Source organism: Lepidochelys kempii, chromosome 24 (genome assembly GCF_965140285.1).
Source record: "Lepidochelys kempii isolate rLepKem1 chromosome 24, rLepKem1.hap1, whole genome shotgun sequence".
NCBI lineage: Eukaryota > Metazoa > Chordata > Testudines > Cheloniidae > Lepidochelys > Lepidochelys kempii.
This window is the reverse complement of record NC_136403.1, coordinates 14,375,160-14,400,055: the sequence shown is the minus strand read 5'-3', so window position 1 is coordinate 14,400,055 and position 24,896 is coordinate 14,375,160. Positions and strand designations below refer to the sequence as shown.

Below are 24,896 nucleotides of genomic sequence, written 5' to 3'. Positions count from 1 at the left end.
GAGAAAGAAATAAAGGGAGAGGAAAAACATTAGGAAGTGAAGGAAAGAAAGAGCATGAAAGGTAGTGGGGGGGGGGAAAGGAAGCAAGAACCTGCAAACTACGGAAGGAAAGGAACAAAAAAGAACAAATGAACAAACAGGAGCGCTAGATAAAGCTAGAAGGGGACAGTAACAGAAAGGACAGACTGACCTGTTAAGCAAGGTTCCACCCCAGATTCTCCATGTTGGGGGCACAGGCCCTCCCACTTCCCTTCTGGCTTGAGATCCTTCCTCCTCTGCTTGGGTTGACCATCCATAGGTGCCCCATGCTTCCCAATCCTGACCCCCTTCCCACACGCTCAGGAATGGGTAGGGGGAGGCATCTTCCTTTGTGGGACTCCGGCTGAGCAGCGCCGTGGGTGTCTCTCCCTGGGGCGGGTTGGGTTGGGTTGGGTTATTTAAGCTCAGTCCTGAGCGTGTGTGTGTGGGGGGGGGTGGCGTGTGTGGAGCCGGGGCACGCACCAGAGAGAGGAACTGAATGCAGCCCAGCACCGGCTGGAGCCCAGACGCCGGCAGCTGGAGGAACATCTCCAGAACCCACTTGGATGGTGTCGTCCATCGCTGCTCCCCCAGGGGGACGGATAAGCGCAGGGGGGCGGGTGTAGTCGCAAACCGCTGCGGCCGGTTTCCTATTGGTGTGACCAATTTTTGTAAAGCCTTTTTTTTTTTTCATCCCCGTCTTCTTTTGTCGCTAGGGCTGGGCGGCTTTCTTCACTGCCATTGAGCAGCACAAGGGGCTCAGGGCAGAGACTCGGGGAACTTGTCGCGGGGGGGATGTACGGAGGGTCACAGGAGTAAGAATCCCATTTAGCCCTTGCAGGGCAATGGCGGTGCCATGGCTTTTAGTATTCAGGTCTATTGATCCGTACACAGCAGCATCTAAAGAGACTGGGGCAGAAGCAGGGCCCCCGTTGTGCTGGGGGCTGCACAGACAGAAGGACAGTCCCTGCCCCAGCTGAGATCAGGGTCCTGTTGGGCGAGGCGAGAGACAGGCCCTGCCCCAAAGAGTTTACAGTCTCCATACCCAAAAAGTGGGAGGAAAAGAGAGGCCCAGTATCACACAGCAGCACTGAGAACAGAACCCAGGAGTCCTGGCTCCTCCTGCTCTAACTAGTAGCCTCCACTCCCCTCCCAGAGCCTGGATAGAACCCAGGCGTCCTGGCTCCCAAAATGGGCGGGAGTGGGGTCTAGGGGTTAGAGGAAGGGAGGCTGGGTTTCAGGAGTCCTGGGTTCCATTCCCAGCTTTCGGGTTAGAGTGGGGCTGGGAGCCAGGACTCCTGGGTTCTTCCCATCCCCCTTTTAACCATTTCACACAGCAGGAGGGGGCAGGGCAGGAAGTGGTGATGGGGTGAAAACTACCAAGAAGTGCAGGGAGCCTGTACCAGGAACCAGGTGGTGCAGAAACTACGGCCCCCTCCCCACCTCGAACCCCCCCTTGGCTGACATTGGATTGTGCCCCCCTCAGCCCCCAATCCACCCCCATGTACCTTGGGGGGGCAGAGAATAGCCACAGCCCAGTGGGCCCTGGCCATGCCCCCAATCCTCCCCCTACGGGCCCTGGGAGACAGAGAATAGACACCCCCGTCCAATTGAAGTTTCTCAGTGACCCAAAGTGTGTGTATAGGAGGGGAATGGGGGGTGGGGGCGGTGTGTGAGAGTATGGATTTGTGCACGTTTGTGTGTGAATCGGGTTCTGTAGGGGTTTTGTGTGTGGGCGGGTGTTTGTGTAGCTGTGCAGGTGTGTGTTGATGTGGCTGGATTTGGGTGGGTGTTTGTGTACGTTAGTAATAATGTGTGGGTGGGGCTGGATTCATGCATATCTTTGCAATTGTGTGCGCGCATGCTCTGCTGCCCTCTGCTGGCTGCAGCGACAACCGCTTCTCCACGCATCACAGCCCCCAAACTGTCACCTCCAGTGGCGATTCCCCCATCCTACACGGGCTGGCTGGCCTGACCCTTCGCCCGTCTGCAGAGTGTGGTGGGGGCTTCAGCTTGCCCCCTGTGGCTCAGCAGGGTGGAGGTGCGGGGCGCTGGGCTCCGATGCACCTGGAGGGCAAATCAGGCGGGGCAGGGCCTGTGGTTTCCATGCCGCGTTGCCTGGTACTGGGTCATTGCACCATCCCCAGCCACGCCGCACAGCGCGCCCCGAGAGGGAGTGGGGGGCCTAGCAGATGATCCAGTACCAGGGGGGAGGGGATATGTGGTTGCGGGGAGGGAAGGCCTTGGGCTGCACTGGAGGAGTACAGAGCAGGGGTGACACCCCAAAAACCTGCAGCAAAGGGATGGACAGATGGAGAGGGATAGAAGAGGCAGTGAGCCTAACATCTAAAAAGGGAGTGGGGTCTAGTGGTTGGGGGTGGGGGCTGGTGGTCTGAATTCCTGGGTTCTATCCCGAGCTCTGGGAGGGAAGTGGGGTCTAGTGATTAGAGTGGGGGCACGGAGAGGGGCAAGCCAGGACTCCTGGGTTCTCTCCCTGGCTCTGACTCTTGTGTAATCCCTCAGCAGTTACCCAACCCGCCAGTGTGTGGGAGCGAGGGGTGGGGCCGGGTTGCAACACGGCCCAGAGTCCCGTGCGGCCCCCTTACTTACTCAACCAGGGGCAGGGTGGGAGATGGCCTGGGAGATCCGCTAAGAAAGGTGCTTCCAGTAGGTTTTTGTGTGGGTCACGCTGCCCCCTGCTGGATAGACCCCTCTAGATCAGAGCCATGGACCCCTCTAGCCCAGTCTCAGCCTGGGTCAGACCCTGGGAGTCCATCCTCATCTGTCACCACGGCTATGTCTATGGGTCTCCTGGAAAGGTCCATTCCCATAAGTAGCTGTCCAGTGGCAGTGAGTTCCACAGGCCTCAGCACATGCTGCATGGGGCAAGAGGTCCTTGTGTTGGGAGCAGTGGGAGTGAACTGTGTGCGGTTATGTCTCTGAGAACGATTGTGAATATTGCGGTGTGTGGGGGGTGATTGTCCCTCTCTTTCGGGGGTGGGCTAGTGTGTGCCCCGGGTGTGTCGGGGCACAGACGTCTCCCTAGGGCCAGCTTGCATGATTTCCCATCACGAACCAGCTCGGTGCTGGTGCCCCCATACACGGGTGGGCAGTGACGGGCCGGGGGGGGGCAGATGTGATAGATTCAGAAGGAAGCATTTTGGGAAAATCAGTCAAGGCCCTGAGCAGAGCTGGGACACAGACACAGTTACCCCTGGAGCACCCAGGCAGGGGAGTGGGGACTAGTGGTCACAGCGGGGTGGGGGCTGGGCGCCAGGACCCCTGGGTTCTCTCCCTGGCTCTGGGAGCGGAGTGGGATCTAGAGGTTAGAGCAGGGGGACTGGGATCCAGGATTCCTGGGTTCCATAGTGGTAGCTGTTTTTTCCTGTGTCTCCCTCCCTAGAGATCCCAGCCCAGCCCCCTAGCTGAATGTGAGCGGGATTGGGGGGCGGGAGGGAGGTTGCCCTGCCACTTCAGAGTCATGATTTGAGCCCCGGGGCTCTGACATCACGGAAACACCCCTCTCCATATCTCTAGCCCAAGTCAGAAAGTAGGGACCCCTCCTCACATGCGGAGGAAACTTGTGGGTTTCTTGGGGGTCTCTGGTAGAGGTGTCCAGAGGGGCTGGACAGCCACAAGATTCCCCCCCCCCATGGCTGCAAGGAGAGACCCCACGTGCACCCCCCTGGACAGCCCCCTGTTACGAGGGGCCCAGGGCACCCAGAGAGGGTCAGGAGGTGAGATGGGGCTGCGGTGGCAGGAAGGGGGCAGAACTGGGGGCTGGTGCCAGGTCGGGGGCAGGCTACACGAGGGAAAAACGTGTGGCTTTGTTTAATATTTCCCAAGGCTGTGGCTGGATACAGGTTTTTGGAATGACTTTCGGGAAATATTTTGTTTCCAGACAGACTCCAGATACCAAACGATGGTGCTAAGACGCTCCCCCTGCGCCCCTCGCCCATTACCCCAGGGTCCGAGCCTCTTCCCAACCCGCAGGGTAGTTCTCCTCCCAGGCTCCGGCGAGGGCGGGAAGCGCCACCAGCCCCATTTCCCGGATGGGAGAACTGAGGCCCAGAGAGACTGAGTGATGTGCCCGAGGGCACCCGGGAAGTGTGGGGCAGAACTGGGGGCTGGGACCGGATTCTTTTTCCTCAGGAAGTTTCTGCCCTCCCGCCTCCCCACTCTGCCTTGTTTCTGTGCCGCTGGGTGATGCAGGGGCGGGGCCTGGGGAGAAGGGGCCGTCTGGGGCGGAGCCTAGAGTGAAGGGGCGGTGCGAGGGCGGGGCCTTGCAGGAACGGGCGGGGCATGGGCGGGCCTTGGAGGGGTGGGACCGTGCGGGAGCGGCGATGGGGAAAAGGGGCGGTGTGGGGGCGGGGTTTGGGGAAAGGGGCGGTGTGGGGGGGGAATCTTGGGGAAGGGGCGGGGCAGGCCAGGGTTGCAGGAAGAAGGGGAAGCACAAGGGGGAAGGGGCATTGCGGGGTTGGAGAACTGGGGAAAGGGGCGGCACCGGGCAGAGCCTTGGGGGAAGGGGCGGTGCGGGGGCGGGGATTGCGGGGAAGAGGCGGCATGAGAGCAGGAGATCGGGGAGAAAGTGAAGCGCCGGGGGAACTCGGGGGGAAGGGGCGGGGCCTCGAGCGATGGGGAGGGGCAAGGGTGGGGGCTCGGAGGAAGGGGAGCCGCGGGAGGGGGGTGGCCACGTTCCGGCGCTGGTGGCCCCCCCCTTTTAGGGACCGGAAATTCCGTCGCCCCCGCGCGCCCCGCACCCCCAGAAACTCCCCTCCATGCACAGCCCGGCTCTCGCTGCCGGGCTCCCCGAGCCGAGTGCGGAAGCTGGGGGAGCTCAGGGCAGGGACGGGCCGGTGGCTGGACCAGTGGCGGCCGGAGGCTCCCCCCGGGGCCGGGGCCGAGAGGGGCAGCGGGGCTGCGGCGGAGCGCGGCACCCAGCGCCTGGGGCGGGGAGACGAGGGGGCGGCGCGGGGCGGGGCCCCTGTCGGGGGGCGGGGTTATGCAGATCAGCCGCGTCCGGCGGCAGCGGCGAGAGGAGCGAGGCAGCTCGTGCGGACGGAGAAAGCAGCGGGCGCCGGGGGCGGGGATTGACCCGCTGACCCCCCAGCTCCCGGGAACAGACCCGCAGCCGCACGAGGCAGCTGGTTTTTTTCTAGCAGCAGGTTCTCCCCCGCCCCGGGGAAGGGCACCGCGCCCGGCAGCAACGCAACACCGGGCTGATGCGTGGAGCGGAGGGAGCGAGCTCCTCATCCCGCTCCCTGTTCCAAAACTCCATTTAATATGAAGCTCTCGCCTGGAGAACACACCGGAGATTAAACGGAGAAGACCAGACACTACACTTGATCTGAGCCATAGAGACCGAGAAGCGATACCGGGAGCCTGGGACACCGCGCTGCCCTCTCGCCCCCACAGCTGTTCACGTCCCCAGGAGCTACTCTGATAACTTCGTAGCTAAGTGGCAATCACTGCCCCGGAGTGACTCCGATGCGGTCACTCAGCGCGCTGATCTGCATAACCCCGCCCACCGACAGCTGAGGGATTACACAGGAGAGAGTCAGAGCCAGGGGGAGAACCCAGGAGTCCTGGCTTGCCCCTCTCCGTGCCCCCACTCTAATCACTAGACCCCACTCCCCTCCCAGGGCTTGGGATAGAACCCAGGAATTCTGACCACCAGCCCCCACCCCCAACCACTAGACCCCACTCCCCTTTTAGATGTTAGGCTCGCTGCCTCTTCTATCCCTCTCCATCTGTCCATCCCTTTGCTGCAGGTTTTTGGGGTGTCACCCCTACTCTGCGCTCCTCCAGTGCAGCCCAAGGCCTTCCCTCCCCGCAACCACATATCCCCTCCCCCCTGGTACTGGATCATCTGCTAGGCCCCCCACTCCCTCTCGGGGCGCGCTGTGCGGCGTGGCTGGGGATGGTGCAATGACCCAGCACCAGGCAACGCGGCACGGAAACCACAGGCCCTGCCCCGCCTGATTTGCCCTCCAGGTGCACCGGAGTCCAGCGCCCCGCACCTCCACCCTGCTGAGCCACAGGGGGCGAGCTGAAGCCCCCACCACACTCCGCAGATGGGCGAAGGGTCAGGCCAGCCAGCCCTTCTAGGATGAGGGAATCGGCACTGGAATTGACGCTATGGGGGCTGTGATGCGTGGAGAAGCGGTTGTTGCTGCAGCCGGCAGAGGGCAGCAGAGCATGCATGTACACAATTGCAAACATACACAAACATGCATGAATCCAGCCACACACACACATTATTACTAACGTACACAAACACCCACCCAAATCCAGCCACATCAACACACACACCTGCACAGCCACACACACAACCCCCCGCCTTACAGCTACACAAACACCCGCCCACACACAAAACCCCTGCAGAACCCGATTCACACACAAACGTGCACAAATCCATACACTCACCCCCCCCTTCCCCTCCTATACCCACACTTTGGGTCACTGCGACACTTCAGTTGGACGGGGGTGTCTATTCTCTGTCTCCCAGGGCCCATAGGGGGAGGATTGGGGGTGTGGCCGGGGCACACTATGTTGTGGCTATTCTCTGCCCCCCTAGGGCTCATAGGGGGCGGATTGGGGACCGAGGGGGCACAATCCAATGTCAGCCAAGGGGGGGTTCGAGGTGGGGAGGGGGCCGTGGTTTCTGCACCACATGGTTCCTGGCACAGGCTCTTTGGAGAATTTGCATTTCTTGGTAGTTTTCACCCCATCACCACTTCCTGCCCAGCCCGCTCCTGCTGTGTGAGATGGTTAAGGGGGGGATGGGAAGAACCCAGGAGTCCTGGCTCCCAGCCCCAGCTGTGCTAACGTACCAGACCCCACTCTAACCCCAGAGCTGGGAAAGGAACCCAGGAGTCCTGATGCCCAGCCTCCCTTCCTCTAACCACTAAACCCCACTCCCGCCCATTTTGGGAGCCAGGACACCTGGGTTCTATCCGGGCTCTGGGAGGGGAGTGGAGGCTGCTGGTTAGAGCAGGAGGAGCCAGGACTCCTGGGTTCTACTCTCAGTGCTGCTGTGTTTGTTCATTTGTTCTTTTTCATTCCTTTCCTTCTTTAGCTTGCAGGTTCTTCCTTGCTTTTTTCCCCCTCTACCTTTCACACTCTTTCTGTCCTTCATTTTCTAATGTTTTTCCTCTCCCTTTATTTCTTTCTCTGTCTTTCACACACTTTTCTCTCTCGCTGGTTATTTTTTTTCACTTGATCTTTTTCCTCGCTCCCTTCTGAGTCAAGCAGGTTCTCCTCGCGCACAGATTTCGGGGCAGGTTTCCCTCCTGACCACCGAGTGGATTAAACACACCCCAGGAGCGTATTATGGGTTACCCAGCAGCTCCACTGACAGGACCACGGCTGGCCCGGGAAGCTGGGAACCTGCATCAAACCGAAAACCCGCTGGCATCAAGGGAACAAGATCCGTGGCCGAGACCCAGTTGGATTTTGGGGTCGGCCTTCGATATTTAGAGGAGGGGCAGGGAAGACGTTTCTCGGGCTCAGAGCCACTTTGATCATCTCCAGGATTCTAGGGCTTTGCGATCGTGCTGGGCTACTGCATTTGTTCCTTAGTAGGGAGAGCCGGGGCTTAAAGCCAGTTTGTACATTGGGGAGCAAAAGCAGGGCTGAAAGGGGGGTCCCAGAGCCAGCAAGGAAATCACGAGGGCTATTAATATTGATCCACCGTCATTCCTGGAAATCAGGGGCAGCGAGGCACCAAAATGCCTGGGAAGGTCTGGGCCTGCTGGATGAAAGCTGCTGCACCCAGAGAATGCTCGGTCCTCCTCGGTTCTGCGGCCACGTTAAGCACAGTCCGGCAAGAGGATGTTTTAACCAGCCGGGCTGCGACTGAGCTGAGGGGAATTAGCAGCCTTGGCAATGACAGTGGGGTCTCGTTGGCTCCCTGGCCAGCGGCATCTTGGCTGTGCCCAGGAGGATTGTTTGATTTACAGGGTGCTGCGGGGCTTTGTTGGGGTGGTGCCCTGGGGATCAGCCAAAGCCTGTATATGCCATCAGGCAGCGTTGGGCAGCGGGAGCCCGTGTCACCCCAACCAGCTGAGGGTACTCCAGACCCCCTCAGCTCCCAGGAGATGGGTAGAGTGCTGGCACCCTCCTTCCCCCCGCAAATCACCCAGGTGGTGGCCAGCTCTGAGATACTCCCAGGGCCCGGTCTGAGGGAGTCAGAGGGATCAGTCTGAGAGGGGGCCCCCCACCACCCACTGATAGGTGCTGTCTACCTCCACTTCCTAGCTGGGGATCCCCCCCCCCCAGCAAAGCTTCCCTCCACTTGATTTCCAATAGGAAGGGGGAGGGGGTGAGTCTGGGAGCCAGGGCTCCTGGGTTCAAGCCACTCACCTCTCCCTGTTCCATCCCTCAGTTTCTCCATGGAAGAGGGATAAGGACAAAGTTGCCCCCAAAGCCCCCCAAAGGTTTCAGAGGTGGTTCTGCCAAGGAGGGGATGGCCGCAGCCAGGGCTGTGAGCTCAGGGGTGGGATCCCTGCTCCAAGGGGGGCTGCGCTGGGTAGGACAAGCAAGGAAGATGCAGCAGGGGCTGTTGCTACCTCAGCACAGGAATAAACCCCTGGGCTCAGGTGCCCAGGACAGGGCCGTCTTTACTGGCCCCTAGGGCAGGGCACAAGGGAGGGTGGGATGGTCCAGGCAGAACCACAGGCCACCAGCCTGGAGCAGCCAGATAGAGCTGGTGCCCCCTAGCAGGGGACCATTCCCCACCCACCTTAGCCTGCCAGTCCCTGCCCTGGGGCAGGTCGGAGATGGGGTCCCCCAGAAGGGAAAGGCCTCATGTCCCAGTCCCCGCCATAGACCTGCATGTGTATTTAGTCAGTTTCTCTGCCTTTCATGCTCTTTTTTCTCTTGCTGGTTATTTTTTTCACTCGCTCTTTTTCCTCGCTCCCTTCTGAGCCAAGTGGGTTCTTCTTGCACACAGATTTCGGGGCAGGTTTCCCTCCTGACCACTGAGTGGATTAAACACACCACAGGACCATATTATGGGTTACGCAGCAGCTCCACTGACTGGAGCGCGGCTGGCTCTGAAAGCCGGGAATTTCGTGCACTCCATCAAACTGAAAACCCATTGGCGTCAAGGGAACAAGATCCGTGGCCAAGACCCAGTTGGATTTTGGTGGTGGCCTTCAATACTTAGAGGAGGGGCAGGGAAGACGTTTCTCGGGCTCAGAGCCACTTTGATTGTCTCCAGGATTTTAGTGCTTTGGGATCGTGCTGGGCTACTACATTTGTTTCTCAGTAGGGAGAGCTGGGGCTTAAAGCCGGTTTGTACAGCGGGGAGCAAAAGTGGGGCTAGAAGGGGGGGTCCCAGAGCCAGCAAGGACATCACAAGGGCTATGAAGATTGATCCACTGTCATTCCTGGAAATCAGTGGCAGCAAGGCACCAAAATGCCTTGGAAGGTCTGGGTCTGTTGGATGAAAGCTGCTGCACCTGGAGACCCCACTCCCCTCCCAGAGCGAGGGAGAGAACCCGGGAGTCCTGGTTCCCAGCTCCCCGCTCTAACCTGTAGACCCTGCTGTGACATTCCCCTCTGGTGTTATCCGGACTGGTGATCTGCTCGGTCACTCCAATCCTTGACTCTGGGAGCCAGACTTACCCTGCTCTGCTGTGAGAACCCCACTCCTGGGCTGTTCATGCACAGCCTCTGGCATGTAAGCTGCTCCTTGGATTGTGCAACTGAATGACACTAGCCAATATCTCTGGTCCCAGACACAACCCTAGGAACCTCCGTCTTGCAGTGTCCAGTTATGCCTGCTGGACATTGCAAGCTTATATGAGTTCATCAATTTAAAAAAGAAATTGATATGTACCAGGCTTGTTCTCCCAAGGGGAGTCTCTGACACGCTTCAAACCAAACACACGGCTTCAGGTAGAATAAACGAACAGATTTATTAACTATAAAGATAGATTTTAAGTGATTATAAGTCAAAACATAACAAATCAGATTTGGTCAAATGAAATAAAAGCAAAACACGTTCTAAGCTGATCTGAACACTTTCAATGTCCTTACAAACTTAGGTTTCAGAGTAGCAGCTGTGTTTGTCTGTATCAGCAAAAAGAACAGGCGTACTTGTGGCACCTTAGAGACTAACGATGCGTCTCACCACAGGCTGACTAGTTGCTCTTCAGCCAGCCTCTCCCCTTTGATCAGCGCTTCAGTCGCGTGGTGTAGTGTCTGTAGATGTAGGTGGAAGAGAGAGGAAGAGCGTGGCAAATGTCTCTCCCTTTTATCATGTCCTTTCTTTCCTCTTGGCTTTGCCCCCCCCCTTCAGAGTCAGGTGAGCATTACCTCATCGCAGTCCCAAACTGGCTGAAGGAAACGGGGTGACTCAATCGAGAGTCCATCAGACCTGCTGCCCAGGCCAGTTTCCTTTGTTCCTGTGAGGCTGGGCTGCGTTTGTCCCATACCTGCCCTGATGAGGTGTGAACTGCCTCTCTGCTCTTATTTTAAGCCATGAGGATACATTTTCAGGCTCATAACTACATACATGACATTATAACCTATAACTTTACTATAACACTACTGTAACAACACTGCCCAGTGCATCATGAGCCTTCCGAAGACACCCAACATGACAAACTTTGCATTGGAGATCACAGAATCATTTTACAAGGATGAACATGGGGGTGCTGGGTGTTCCCCTGAGGTACAGAGCGTCACACCCGCTCCCTTCCCAGAGCTGGATAAAGAACCCAGGTGGCTGGCTTTTACCACTGGTCTTTGTGCAGCAGGACTTTGGGGAATCGGGGAGGGGTCAGAGAAGAGCAACTGGAACTATCCGAAGGCTGGAAAACCTGCCCAAGAACCAAGGACTGAAGGAGCTCGATCTTGTGAGTTTCTCCCAGAGAAGGAGACAAGCTGATTAGATCCTGGTCTGTGAGCACCTCCCTGGGGAGGAGCTTTCGGGGAGCAGAGAACTCATCAACTCAACAGACAGGGCAGAGCAAGAGCTGATTGCTGGTGGATGAAGCCAGACAAATCAAGACTGGGAATAAGGGGCAGATTTTCCCCAGTAAGGGGAATTGACTCTGGGAATCACTGCCCCAGGGACAGGGCAGAGTCTCCAGCTCTTGGAGTTTTTCTATGGAGATCAGACGTCCCTAAAAGCACCGCTCTAGCTCGACCGTCAGATCTGGGCTGGAATCTGGGATCCCTGGGTGGCGGTCTCCAGGCTGGGCAGACTGCATGGGCACAACGATCCCTTCTGGCATGAAGATGGGCAGATCAATGAATGTACTGTAAGCAGCTGGGCAGGTGCATCGGAGCCCAGCGCCCCGCACCTGCGCCCTCCTGCGCCACGGGGGGGTGAGCTGCAGCCTCCACCACACTCCGCAGACAGGCTAAGGGTCAGGCCAGCCAGCCCTTGTAAGATGGGGGAATCGCCACCTAGGTTGACGGTATGGGGGCTGTGACACATGGAGAAGCAGTTGTCGCTGTAGCCGGCAGAGGGCAGCAGAGATGCACACACACAAACATAACTGCAAACGTACACAAACACCTGCATGAATCCAGCCACACACACACATTCTTACTAACATACACAAACACCCGCACAAATCCAGCCGCCGCAACTGCTAACAGATGCAAACACAGGCACAAATCCAGCTACACAAACACAAACACATCCCCCTGCACAGCCACACACACACGCACTGCCCCGGTGTCATTGCATATGCTTTATAAAAATACGTTTACAGGTGTGAATGTGAGGTAACCAGTCAGCCCCTTCCTCCGACGCCCCGCCCCTTCACCTGAGGCCCCGTCCCCTGCCCCACCCCTTCACCTCAGGCTCCGCCCTTGCACTGTCCCTTTCCCTGAGGCTCCGCCCTTGCCTCAGCCCCTCCCCCGAGTTCCTGCCCTTGCATTTACCTTCTCCTAGAGACTCTGCCCCTGCACCACCCCTTCCCCAGGCCACGCCCCCAGCCTGCGTCCTCCCCTCAGACCCCGCCCTCGTGCCGCCCCCTCACCCTGAGTCCCCGCCCTCATGCCATTTCTTTCGCCCAAGATCCCGCCCCCCCCTTGCTCCTCTCCGCCCCTCCCCTCATCGCTCCTCCCTTATAGCAGGTATAAAGTGAGGGATCCTGGCCCCCAGTCCGCACCCCTGGGTGCGTGGCGTGGCTCATTGCGAAGAACGGAGGAGCCGGGAGGATGGAAACTAGAGCCTGGCACATGAATGAGTGGGATTGTGTTCTGTGATTGGCTGCGATGGGGGGAGACCAGGGGTGGCGCCCGCCTATTCCCACTGCGGGGGTGGGTAAGGTGGGTTAGACAGAAAATTGTGGGGTGCTTCCCCCCTCTCGCCACAAGGCCCTGCCCCTCTCTGTGACCCTGCCCCTCCTCTCCCTCCCCCCGACTCCGCCCCCTAGGGAGGCTGGAAGCCGGAGCCGGGTGGGGGCCAGCTGCCCAGGCCGCCCCCAGCAAGCGTACATTGGCTTCTTTCAGAGTAGCAGCCGTGTTAGTCTGTATCCGCAAAAAGAACAGGAGGACTTGTGGCACCTTAGAGACTAACCAATTTATTTGAGCATGAGCTTTGGCGAGCTACAGCTCACTTCATCGGATGCATTTGTAATTGCCAATTCATTTCATTAAGTAGCGCCTTGCTGCTCTGGGGGTGTGTGGGGGGGGGAGGGACTTCTGCTGCTTTTCTGTTTTTTGTTTGTTTTTAATTTCCCGCCAGAGAGCGACTGGCTCCCGGTTGCACAATCTGCTAAAAATCCACCTTTGAAAGGCTGCTTGCTGCGTCATTTTTCCCTTTCGAAAGGCTGCTTGCTGCGTCATTTTTCCCTTTTGAGCCTCGGAGCCCCCTGCCCTCGGCAAAGCCTCCCTGTCCCGCGGCAGTCACCCAAGCTGATGGGTTTGTAAACCCACTTTATTATCCAGTAACAATAAACAAAACAAAGGCAATTCCCTGACGAAAACTGTGTTAAAGCTGAGAAAGGGGCTGGACCTGGAGGGAAACAGCAGCCTGGTGGGTAATGACACCTTGTCCATGTCTAGTGCTTTCCGGCCAGAGATCTCCAAGCACTATACACAGGAGGGCAGGATCATTTCAGGGAAACTGAGGCACAGAGCAGGGCTGTGAGTTGCCTGTAGGCAGGCAGACCCCGGATCACCTCCCTCCCAGTCCTGTTCTCTGTCTGCTAGGCCAGCCTGCCTCCCGAAAGTCAACACAGCCTGGAAAATAGGAACTACAAATTAAACTGCCCCAGAAATGCCCAGTTCCAGTGGCCCAAGTGGGACCTTGCCCCAGGGCTCTGCTGCGGGGTGGGAGGAGGGCTGGGAGTCAGGACACCTGGGTTCTCCTGGGTTTCCCCAGCTCATGGAGGAGGGTAAATGCTGCCTGGGGTGTGAGCGGTGGATTGTCATCGAGATCCGGGTTGCGGCGGCACGGAGGGGACCATGGACGGTCGGCAGGGGCCTTGGCCGTGCTCAGTTACAATAGTCCTTGGTGCTGTTATAATAGTCGCCGTTGTCATCTGAGGGGCAGGGAATCTCCCCGGCACATGGGATTTCCTGCCGGGGACACAGGAAGAGAGACAGATTGTGTGAAAGAGGGGACACTCCCTGAGCAGGAGACCTCTGTGTGATGTCTGCCTGTAACTTCAGTAATGGGGGCGGGGCGGGGGAGTGGGATCCAGGACGCCTGGGTTCTCTCCCTGGCTCGGGGAGTGGGGTCTAGTGGCTGGGGGAGGGGAGGCTGGGATCCAGGATTCCTGTGTTCTATCCCCAGCTTTGGGAGGGGAGTGGGATCTAGTGGTTCGAGCAGGGGAGGGTCTGGTAGCCCGGACTCCTGGGTTCCATGCCCACCTTTATGGCCCTGCAGAGCTGTGAACTGCAGTTATCTGGCAGACTAACGAGCATCCCCAGTTGTATTTGGGCAGAGATCTCCCAGCCTCCTGTGCCAATGCAAGTCCTGGCTATTGGATGTGAAGGAGAATCTCCCCATAGCCATTAGCAGGACGGGGTCTATGATGCATGGTCAGGTAGTGCTGATTCCATCCAGCTGGGGATGGTGGGGGGGTACACAGGCTGCAGCTGCATACTCAACCCCAGCCAGTATATGGGGGCAGTGGGGACCCAGGGGCTAACAGACCCCCGCAACTGACCTCATAGAGCGAGTCTCTCTGTGGCTTGCTGGGGTCCTCTCTGCTGCCCTCTGGGGAAGGAGACACAATTATCCCCTTTCACTGTTTATTTTCCTTCTTTAAACATTTTCGCCCAATTCGATCGTTTCCCCCCTCTGGCAACCCCCCCACAAAGCAGGCCGCTTCCGCCAACCCTCATACAAACAGTGTAGGGCTCAGTCCCTCCAGCAGGGGGCGGCAGGGACACACACACACACAGCAGTGGGCTGATTTCCTTCACATGCCCACACTCCAGGTTTTCCACAATGCAGCCAGAGGCCCCCCCTTTTCCTGCCACTCCCCCAATTCCCACCCAGGGGGGTCCCTTACCCTGCAGACTCCCCCCTGGTTCTTTCCGTTGGTGGATTCTCCTGGCCAGACAATAAACCCCGAGGTTGCTCAGGAGGAAGAGCAGCAGGACCCCTGCTCCGAAGCCTGCCATGGGGCCAGGGCTCAGCTGGTACCAGTCACTGCCGTCTGTGGTGGGGAGAGATGGAGAATAGGGTCATTAGCTCCAATGTCATGCAGGGTGCAGTGGGGCAGGCCAGGGGAAATGGGGAGGTGGGAGCTGGTTGAGGGGGCAGCATAGTCCTAGGGGGGACAATGAAGGCAAGTGTCAGTGGAGGGGGCAGGAAGGAAGCTGGGTTTTTAACCAGGAGAATTTTCCTCCCAAGAGATTATTGGACATTGGAGTTTTTTTCCAGGTTCCTCAAACCTCCAGTCTCCTCTTATTACAATAGCACCTAGAAGCCTCTGCTGAGATCAGAGCCCCGCTGTGCTGAGCACTGCCTGGACACAGAGACAGAGGCAGGCCCTGCCCCAGCTGGGATCAGGGCCCTGTTGTGCCAGGCGCTGCCCAGACACACAACCAGAGACAGGCCCTGTCCCTGCTGAGACCACAGACTCAGAGCAAGAGACAGACCCTGCCCCAAGTGCGACCAGAGCCCCCTTGTGCCGGCAGCTGCATAGGCCAATGGAAGAAAAAATGTGAACGATCACAAACCTGTGTGTGTTGCTGTTTCGCTGGGTACAAAATGGAGCCATTTCCCCCACTTTCCCCCCAGAGTTTTGGGAATTTGGCATTGAAACTTTTGCTAAACTTTGAATCTACCCTTTCGCCAAAGATTGAATCTGACTTTGAGCAAACGCTTCCTCCAACTTTTCAACCATTCTTTTATCGGCATTTTGATCAAATATGATTCTGTTCAGTCATCATAATTGTCTGTTTCCCAAAATCCTCAACAATTTTGTTTGCCAACCTCCCCCCCCCGCCCCAGCATTTTCTGTTTAAAAGATTATTTAACTTTAATTTTAATTGATTATAATTTTCAACAATTGCCCCATGGGTGGCGGGTAGCGTAGGATGGGGAAGGCGGTGCCTCCCCAAACAGCCAGGCATGGCCCCACCCACGCTCCGCCCCCAGTTCCCTTCCCGCTCTTCCGTGGCTGAGAGCCTGGGGCGGGCAGGCTGGGGCCGGTGCTCGTGAGGCCTGGGGTTGTGGCCACGCCACGCCGCCAGGCACTGGGGTTGGGAGCACTCTGGAACTGGGGGTACATGGGGGGGGTGGCGGCCGCAGGGGGTGGGCAGGGACACACAGACACAGAGCAGGGCTCAGCTCCTACAGCAGGGGGCCGCAGGGACACCCCCCAACCACCCACCAGGGCTCCGGTGGGGAAGGGGAGGTGGAAGGGGAGGGGTGTGGCCTCGGGCAGAGAGGGAGGGGCCAGGGGCTAGGCTCCCCCAACAGCTCGTTCACCCAGCGCCCACGAATTGCTCCTTCAAAACACTGTAAGTAAAAACTGAGATGAAAAATGTAATGAAAAGTCCGGCAAAGAGCTAATTTTGAGGGTGGCAAACCAGACATTTTTCCTGATGATTAAAAAATATTAAATTTCAACCACATGTACGTCATTTGAATGGGTGTTTCTCGGCCTGATGACAGGTTGACTGGTAATGTCATTTGGCTGCTAGGTGGCTCTGTGCGCTGGACAGGGATACTGGAGCCTGGTCAACAAAGCGGACCCAGCTGGAGCATGAGCTGGGAGCTTGTTTATTTTGGTTGGCCCTGCAGAAGGACGGTGCGGGGTTCAGCCATGGTGCATGGGGGACTCTAAGCCATTCCCTGGCAACGTAATGCGTAACGTGGAGTCAAATGCGCCCAGTACTTACACACAACAGTGATGGTGAGTGGCAGGGAGGTGGATTTCCCTAGGGTGTTGTACACCTCACACTGATATTCTCCCCCATCAGCCACCTGGACGCCCAGGAAAGCCAGTTCTGGCTGTGCCCACCCCAGCCGCTCGCCATCCTTGTACCAGGAGAAGCCCACTCCGCCATAGGCGCTGGTGTCCAGCTGGCACATCAGGGACAGGGGTTCTCCCGTGCTGCGATGAGGGCCTGGGGTGGCCACCACATGCACCACGGGGGGGGCTGCAGAGGAAGCGAATGAGATATGAGCTAATGACACCCCTGTGGGATGGCAGTTGGGGGCTTAGGCGCTGCATGGCATGGGGTGGAGGGGCTCCATGGCTCCGTCCCCAATGCTCTAGCCCCACTCCCATATCCAAGTGATGGCATAAGGAGGGCCCCTGGACCCTCCCATTTGTGAACCTGGTTCTACCCCCATGGCTGTGGCCCTGCCCCCAACTGGAATGTCAGTGACAGAAAGGCCCCCCCTCCAATCTGTGCTCTCCTGCTCCGCCCCCAGGGCTGTGGTCCCGCCCCCATTTGGAATGTAGGTGAGACAAGGATCCCTCCCATCTGTGCTCCTTGGCCCCACCCCCAGGGCTGTGGCCCCGCCCCCAATTGACATGTCAGTGACTGAAGGGCCCCTCCCATCTGTGCTCCTTGGCCCCCACCCCCAGAGCTCTGGCCCCACCCTGGCACTGGCTACTCACCAAGGATGGCCACATAGGTGGTGGGGGATATAGCCAGGTAGCCACGCCCGGTGCCGGAGACCCACTTCATGCAGGTGTAATTGCCCCCGTGAGACAAGGTTGCCCCTTTGATCTGCACAGAGGGGCCCCCGGGCAGATCCTCATAGTTGTGAATCCAGAAGTAGAACTCGTCCAGCGACCTGCTGTCCTCCACGCATCTCAGTGTGAACGAGTCACCCTCCCTGATCGGGCCCGGGCCGTCCGTGTCCACCAGGACCTTCAGGTGGGGGGTCCAGCCTGAAAAAGCCATTGGGGATGGGTCAGAACCGGCGCTCTATTGAGGGGAAGGCCCAATGCCCCATTCCCTGCACCCATGAGCCAGCCAGTCCCTCATCCTGGGGCCGGATGGGAGCTGGGCCAGCTAGAGGGGAAAGGTCCCGTGTCCCATTCCCCACCCCTTGTGCCAGCCAGACCCCTGCCCTAGGACTGGATTAGAGCCAGAGCCTGCTAGAGGGGAAAGGCCCCGTGCCCCGTTTCCCACCCCGCCCCAGTTCGTGCCCTGGGGTCTGATGGGAGCCGGTGCCCCCTACAAAGGAAAATCCCCATACATAATGCTACTCACCTGTGGCTGGGGGCTGGGACCCTTTGGGGAGGCACCTATTCTGGTAGCCCCGCACCCGGCACTCCAGCGCCGCCCCCCGGTGCTGCCAGACGATGCGCATGCTCAGCCAGCTCTCGCGTTGGCCAGCTGCGGTTTCCGTCAGGATCCGCGCGCCGGCTCTGTCGTACCAATGCAGGCCGGAGGAGGAGCAGCGCTCGGAGATGGAGCAGAACAAGCTGCCGCTCAGGGCTCCCCCGGTCCTGGCCATGCCATAATTGACCCTGCAGGGATGTTCTGCACAGGGTGGGTGAGGGGGAGAACCAGTCACTGCTGGGGGCACGGCCATGGGCCCAGCCACCTCCAGTCACCACCCACTGTCCCTTCTTTGAGAGCTTCCTCAAGCCCAGGTGGGGGTGTGACCTGTACCAGGCTCCCCTCCCAGAGCTGGGAGAGAACCCAGGAGTTCTGGCTCCCAGCCCCCCTTGCTGTGACCACTAGATCCCGCTCCCCTCCCAGAGCTGGGAGAGAACCCAGGAGTCCTGACTCCAAGTTTGGCTTCCTCTAACCACCAGACTCCACTGTTTCTTCACAGCTCTGCAGAATGTGGCCATCTGATTTGAGTGAAATGTTAAGAGCGGGGTACAGCAACCGTCCTTGGGGACAGCTTGATGGGCGCTGAGGTGCAGCCACTTCTGGGGCGGGGCAGCTGGGGAGCAGCCGCACATAACGCTGCACGGGGCCGGGCTGGGTTGCTGGGGAAATGTTTCTGGAAGAGGAGCTGGGGATTACCTGACACCGTGAGGCACAGGGCTCGGGGGCTTCTCCAGCTTTGGCTCTGGGTCTGGAACTCAAAGGAGTAGGCGCCCCCGTCTCCGAGTGCCAGCGGGTTGAGGCGCAGGGTGCAGTTGTGCTGCAGGTCGCCCAGGAACTGGGCGCGCTCGGCCTTGCCATAGCCCTGCCCCGCTGCTGCAGTGAGCCGCACAATTCTCTCCTTGTTCCGGCTCCAGGTCACGGCCCTGACGAGCTGCCCCTCGGGGTAGGTGTAGGAGCAAGGGACTGTCACACAGGAGCCGCTCCATCCAGCCAGGGGGTCCACGGGCAGGGTCACTCCCCAGTCCTGGCAGCCTGCACCTGGAGGGGAAGCAGCATCCTGCTCCCTGCAGCGCAGCGCCCCTTGGTGCTGCCCTGGGGCATCGGGGCCAGCCCTGACTGCCAGGGGAGAGTCCCCACCCTGCTCCCTGCAGCACAGAGCCCCCTGGTGCTGCCCTGGGGCATCGGGGCCAGCCCTGACTGCCAGGGGAGAGTCCCCACCCTGCTCCCTGCAGCGCAGCGCCCCCTGGTGCTGCCCTGGGGCATCGGGGCCAGCCCTGACTGCCAGGGGAGAGTCCCCACCCTGCTCCCTGCAGCACAGAGCCCCCTGGTGCTGCCCTGGGGCATCGGGGCCAGCCCTGACTGCCAGGGGAGAGTCCCCACCCTGCTCCCTGCAGCACAGAGCCCCCTGGTGCTGCCCTGGGGCATCGGGGCCAGCCCTGACTGCCAGGGGAGAGTCCCCACCCTGCTCCCTGCAGCACAGAGCCCCTGGTGCTGCCCTGGGGCATCGGGGCCAGCCCTGACTGCCGGGGAGAGTCCCGACGCTGCCCCCTGCAGCACAGAGCCCCCTAGTCCTAGCCCTGACTGCCAGGGGAGAGTCCCCACACTGCTCCCTGCAGCGCAGCGCCCCCTGGTGCTGCCCTGGGGCATCGGGGCCAGCCTTGACTGCCAGGGGAGAGTCCCGACGCTGCCCCCTGCAGCGCAGCGCCCCCTAGAGTTTGCAACTGAACCCCAGAAATTCCAGATGCCCCCTGCTGGATTTCAAGCATTGGCAGGTGGAGCTGTCTCCATGGCAGAGTCTCCCACATTCCCGCCTCCCCGTTACCGCATCCCAGCCCCAGCGCAACCAGCACCACGTACCGGTCAGGATGGAGAGGGCCAGCAGCAGCAGGGCCTCCATCTCCTCCAGGATGAACGTTGATGTAGGGCCTACAAGAAAGGGAAACCGGATTTGGGCCCAGGAAAGGTTCCTACGAAAACATTTTCAGCACAGAGGGTGTCCCAGAAAGGCCACGAGCTCCATAGTGATGCCGGGCTTGGGGCTGAGGCAGGAGATCTTGGCTCTAGTCACGGCTGGAGCCCGATGTAGGAGTCACATAGTCATTCTCTGGATTCCTTCAGAATTCCCAGTGATCCCGCGGGGGTTTGACAGGTTCGTGTCCCCAGGTCAGGCCCAGGATTATGGAAACTGGGGTTCAGCTGGGAGCCCCTTGGGCACAGCCGTGACACTCGCACTTGAGGAATTCTTAGCACATTTAACAAAGTCACAAAGGCTCCAGCCCAGCGAGGTAGACAGAGAGACGGCAGCGGGTCCCTCTGAACCGTCCCATGCAGAACAACCCGGACTGTCAGCCAGTATCTTCCTCCTCACCATCACCTTCCTCGCTGTCACCCTGGCAGCCCCCAAGGGCTACACGACGCTCTCCTGCCCGCAGGCTGGGATGCGACTTGTACTTGATGTTACGCTGACGCCACCCTGCCTAATGCCTGTTCCATAGGGGTGTCTCCCCTCTTCCTTATGTGTATCTCCTCCCCCTACCAGTGATGGGGGCCCTTCTCCTATAGGTAGGTCATGGCTCTCTGGTGGTCAGACAGCTGCTGATGGGCCCATCCTAAAATATCCGCAAGCTGGTGTTAGCTCATGTTTCTAGTGTCGTTGTGGACAAAGCTCCCCCTTAAACGCTCTGTTCCCACGTCCCAAAACGTAGGGGTCACCGTTAGGCCATTTCTCTGTGCCAAAGTCCACAGCCCCAAGCCTTATGCTAACTGCTGATGCCAGCGTCTCACAGGTGACAGGCCTGTGGGTTCCTTGCATTGCTGCCACATAAAATAAATGCTAAAGCCAGCTTTATGGGCTACACAATGCTGCCACAGGGCCCCATGTGACCATGAGCAAGCCACGCCGCTCCGTGCCTCAGTTTCCCCACCTGTACAAGGAGGATAAAAATCTTACTTTTGTCTCTTTAGACTTCAAATGCTTTGTGGCAGGGACTGTCTCTCGCTTTGTGTCTGGGCAGCGCCTGTCACAACGGGGCCCTGATCTCAGCTGGGCCATTAGACGTGACCATAACACATGTGGGAAATAGTGATAACGACTTCGCAGTGTTCAGCTTTATTCAGCATCCCAGCTTCCTGCCTTGCTGAGGAGACCTGAGAAGCTACCAGCCCAGCCGCTTACTGCTGAGTTCACTGATCTACCCATCTTAATGTCAGAAGGGACCTTTATGCCCACACAGTCTGCCCAGCCCAGTGACCGCCCCAGGGATCCCGACCTCCAGCCCAGATCTGATGGTCGAGCTAGAGCAGTGCTTTTAGGGACATCTGATCTCCATAGAAAGACTCCAAGGGCTGGACACTCTGCCCTGTCTCTGGGGCAGTCCTTCCCAGGGTCACTTCCCCTCCGTGGGGAAAATCTGCCCCTTATTCCCAGTCTTGATTTGTCTGGCTCCATCCCCCAGCTGTCGGCTCTCACGTTGTCCGTGTCTGTTGGGTTAACAAGCCCTCTGAAACCTCCCCCGCCCGCCCACCAGGGAGGTGCTGACAGTCAGGGATCTAGTCCCCTTTGAGCCTTCCCCAGGTTAAACTCACTAGATTGAGCTCCTTCAGTGCTTGGCTGTCGGGCAGGTTTTCCAGCCCTCGGATTGTCCCTGCTGCTCTTCTCTGACCCCTCCCCCATTTCTGGATACCTTGTTTGCCATGTGGCCCCCCAGAGCTAGGCACAATCTCCCCAATGTCACGTCCAGTGGGGATCCCAGCTCCTACTTGCTATTCCCCTGTGTCTCCAGCCCAGGGTCACACTCGCCCTCTTAGCCAGAGCATTGCCTGGGGAGCTCATGGACAGTTGGCTCCACCAGGACACCTGGGTCACTGCTGAGCAGGTTCAGCCCCCCCAGCCTCGTCATGATGGGCTCACCAGTGTCCCATGGGCAGCGCCTGGCACAACGCTTCCTCTACACAGTTCCTCTAGCTGGGCCCTTCCCTCTGCCCCACTGGGGCCAGAGATGCTGAGTTTGTGTCTCGGAAGATCTGATGTGACACAATGACCTCGTGTGAGATCTCATCTCGTGTGATGTGTGATGTGACACAGGATCTCATAGAGAAGGCGGAAGGGGCCAGCGATTATCTGCAGTCTGCAGCTTGCTGCGCCAAGGCTAGTGGTGAAAGCAGCCCTCCTGGGTTCTTTATCCAGCTTTGGGAGGGGAGTGGGGTCTACAGGTTAGAGCAGGGGTGGGGGCTGGGAGCCAGGACTCCTGGGTTCTCTCCCTGGCTCTGGGAGGGGAGTGGGGTCTAGTAGTTAGAGCAGGGGGATGGATAGTCAGGACTTTGGGTTCTATCTCTGGCTTTGGGATGAAAGTGGGGGTCCAGTGGGTTAGAGCAGGGGGGACTGGGAATCAGGACTCCTGGGTTCCAGTCTTGGCTTGGGGAGGGTTGTGGGATCTAATGGTTAGATCAACAGGGGCTTTTCCCTGGTAGGCGGCTGGGTGCTGTGAGCATCTCAGACCTGTTCCTAGCAAACATGTGTCTGAAGCACCAAATCGACACCCCAGATGGCGTTAACCAGCCCCTCGCTGGCTGAACAGACCATGGGGATTGAGCTCTCCTCTGCCCCCTAGAGGAGAGGTGGGCATTAACGGGGGAGGGGGAGCGGGAGCATGAGTATGGGGTACAGAACGGCTCAGCAAAGACCCCAAGGGAATTCAGTCTCCCTGGCACATGAGCTGGGCCTTATCTTTGTTCTGCCAGCAGCCTCCAGGTGGTGCTGTTACAATTTGCCCTTAGTGTGCAAGCAACTGTTCAGGGTTTGGAAGAAATTTGTTTTTCACTCATTTTTGCACTTTAGTTCTCTCCGGGGTGCTTGCTGCCTCAATCCCTCAGTCTGTGGAGAGTTATTGGCCCCCTGGGAACCCAGCCTTGGTGGTTTCTGCCGAGAGTCCCTACAGAGGGAGTTCCCTGGATGCTGTTTACGACCACGTCTGTCCAGGACTGGTGCACGTACAGCAAACACGCAAGTTGCACTGAGAATATACCCAGCCTCCATGGCGCTAGTTTCTCCTCCTTCAGGTGACTGACCTACAAAGCCCTGGATTCTGCTCCCACTCCCCAGAGGGGCAGCGATATTCCCGTGTTTGTGCAGCGCCTAGCACACTGGGGTGCTTGCCCAGGCTTGGCTCTCAGCACTACTACAGTGCAAATAATAACTAATAATAAACCTACAAGATCCTCTATTTAAAATTTCAATTACTCCTTCATCCAAACACCATATAACCCAGTTACCAGCTGCAGAAGATGCTGCACGGGAACAGCTCCCCTGGCATTGAGATGCAGCCTCCTCTGGGGTGGAGCAGCCGGGAAACAGCCGCACATAACACCAGGCAGGGATGGCTCACCCAGGGCTAAGATGCAGCCACCTCTGGGGCAGGGCAACTGGGTAAGAGCCACACATAATACCACACAGGGATGACTCACCGGGTGCTGAAATGCAGCCGCCTCTGGCACAGGGCAGCCGAGGAGCAGTTGCACATAATGCCCCATGGGGATAGCTCACCCAGCGCTAAGATGCAGCCACCTCTGGGGTGGGGCAACTGATACTAAACTAAGAGCAACACCTTCCATTTCAATTTAAGCTGCTTTGAGACTCTAAACACAGACTCTTTCCCAAAACACACACACACACACACAATATCATGGAAGTTCCCGGGAGTGTGAGATCTCAGGAGCACAGCACTTACCCTGGTCCTGGGGCTGCGTTAGACACTGGGAGCCCCTTCCGATCTCACCGAGGACAGTAACCAGGGAGGCAGTGGGCTACGGCAGAGAGACAAACATCCCTGCTCAAGTATTTGTAACCCACGAGCCTGTGTGCTGGGCTGGCAGGGGCTGGGGCTCAGGGGAGGAAAAGGAACTGTGATAAAGACTTCCTGGCTCTTAATGGCACCAGTCCTGATCTTCACATGTCAAGAAAAGCCAGTGGTGAGAGGCGGGGAGTGGGGAGACCAGACCAGGACCCAGGACTCCTGGGTTCTATTCTCAGCTCTCAGAGCAGAGTGGGGTCTCGTGGTTACAGTGGCAGGCTAGGATCTAGGATTCCTGGATTCTATCCCAGTTCTAGGAGGGGAGTGGGGTCTAAAGGTTAGTGTGTGTGTGTGTGTGGGGTAAAATCATGGAGCAGGTCCTTAAGGAATCAATTCTGAAGCACTTAGAGGGGAGGAAAGGGATCAGGAACAGTCAGCATGGATTCACCAAGGGCAAGTCATGCCTGACTAATCTAATTGCCTTCTATGACAAGATAACTGGCTCTGTGGATGAAGGGAAAGCAGTGGACGTGTTGTTCCTTGACTTTAGCAAAGCTTTTGACACGGTCTCCCACAGTATTCTTGCCAGCAAGTTAAAGAAGTATGGGCTGGATGAATGGACTATAAGGTGGATAGAAAGTTGGCTAGATTGTCGGGCTCAACGGGTAGTGATCAATGGCTCCATGTCTAGTTGGCAGCCGGTATCAAGTGGAGTGCCCCAAGGGTTGGTCCTGGGGCCGGTTTTGTTCAATATCTTCAAAAATGATCTGGAGGATGGTGTGGATTGCACTCTCAGCAAATTTGCGGATGATACTAAACTGGGAGGAGTGGTAGATACGCTGGAGGGCAGAGATAGGATACAGAGGGACCTAGACAAATTGGAGGATTGGGCCAAAAGAAATCTGATGAGGTTCAACAAGGACAAGTGCAGAGTCCTGCACTTAGGACGGAAGAACCCAATGCACAGCTACAGACTAGTGACCGAATGGCTCGGCAGCAGTTCTGCAGAAAAGGACTTAGGGGTTACAGTGGACGAGAAGCTGGATATGAGTCAACAGTGTGCCCTTGTTGCCAAGAAGGCCAATGGCATTTTGGGCTGTATAAGTAGGGGCATTGCCAGCAGATCGAGGGACGTGATCATTCCCCTCTATTCGACATTGGTGAGGCCTCATCTGGAGTCCTGTGTCCAGTTTTGGGCCCCAAACTACAAGAAGGATGTGGAAAAATTGGAAAGAGTCCAGCGGAGGGCAACAAAAATGATTAGGGGACTGGAACACATGACGTATGAGGAAAGGCTGAGGGAACTGGGATGGTTTAGTCTGTAGAAGAGAAGAATGAGGGGGGATTTGATAGCTGCTT

At 58.1% G+C, this 24,896-nt stretch overlaps 1 protein-coding gene and 1 non-coding gene across 2 annotated transcripts; both read right to left on the bottom strand.

Moving 5' to 3' along the window:
* Positions 1 to 5,199: 5,199 nt before the first annotated feature.
* LOC140903022 (U2 spliceosomal RNA) lies at positions 5,200 to 5,391 on the bottom strand. Its single transcript, XR_012156148.1, has one exon. It is a non-coding gene; the product is annotated as a U2 spliceosomal RNA (small nuclear RNA).
* Positions 5,392 to 12,609: 7,218 nt separating this feature from the next.
* On the bottom strand, positions 12,610 to 23,568 carry LOC140902573 (B-cell receptor CD22). The gene is made up of 9 exons (XM_073322788.2): positions 23,475 to 23,568; positions 19,606 to 19,674; positions 18,445 to 18,786; positions 17,677 to 17,949; positions 17,076 to 17,351; positions 16,348 to 16,608; positions 14,508 to 14,654; positions 14,160 to 14,209; positions 12,610 to 13,566 (listed from the first exon to the last, which is right to left on the bottom strand). Exons 2-9 carry the CDS (start codon positions 19,643 to 19,645, stop codon positions 13,483 to 13,485), a joined length of 1,473 nt encoding a protein of 490 aa, XP_073178889.1. The 5' UTR covers positions 19,646 to 19,674; positions 23,475 to 23,568; the 3' UTR covers positions 12,610 to 13,482.
* Between the last annotated feature and the right edge of the window lie 1,328 nt (positions 23,569 to 24,896).

What these genes read in the sequence shown, in the direction of transcription:
- LOC140902573 (XM_073322788.2), bottom strand. Translation starts at nt 19,645, where the DNA reads ATGGAGGCCCTGCTGCTGCTGGCCCTCTCCATCCTGACCG. An exon ending in ACTCACCATCACTGTTGTGT is followed by an intron (nt 14,655 to 16,347) that starts GTAAGTACTGGG and finishes TCCCCACCACAG; the next exon opens with ACGGCAGTGACTGGTACCAG. An exon ending in AGAGAGACTCGCTCTATGAG is followed by an intron (nt 13,567 to 14,159) that starts GTCAGTTGCGGG and finishes TGTCCCCGGCAG; the next exon opens with GAAATCCCATGTGCCGGGGA.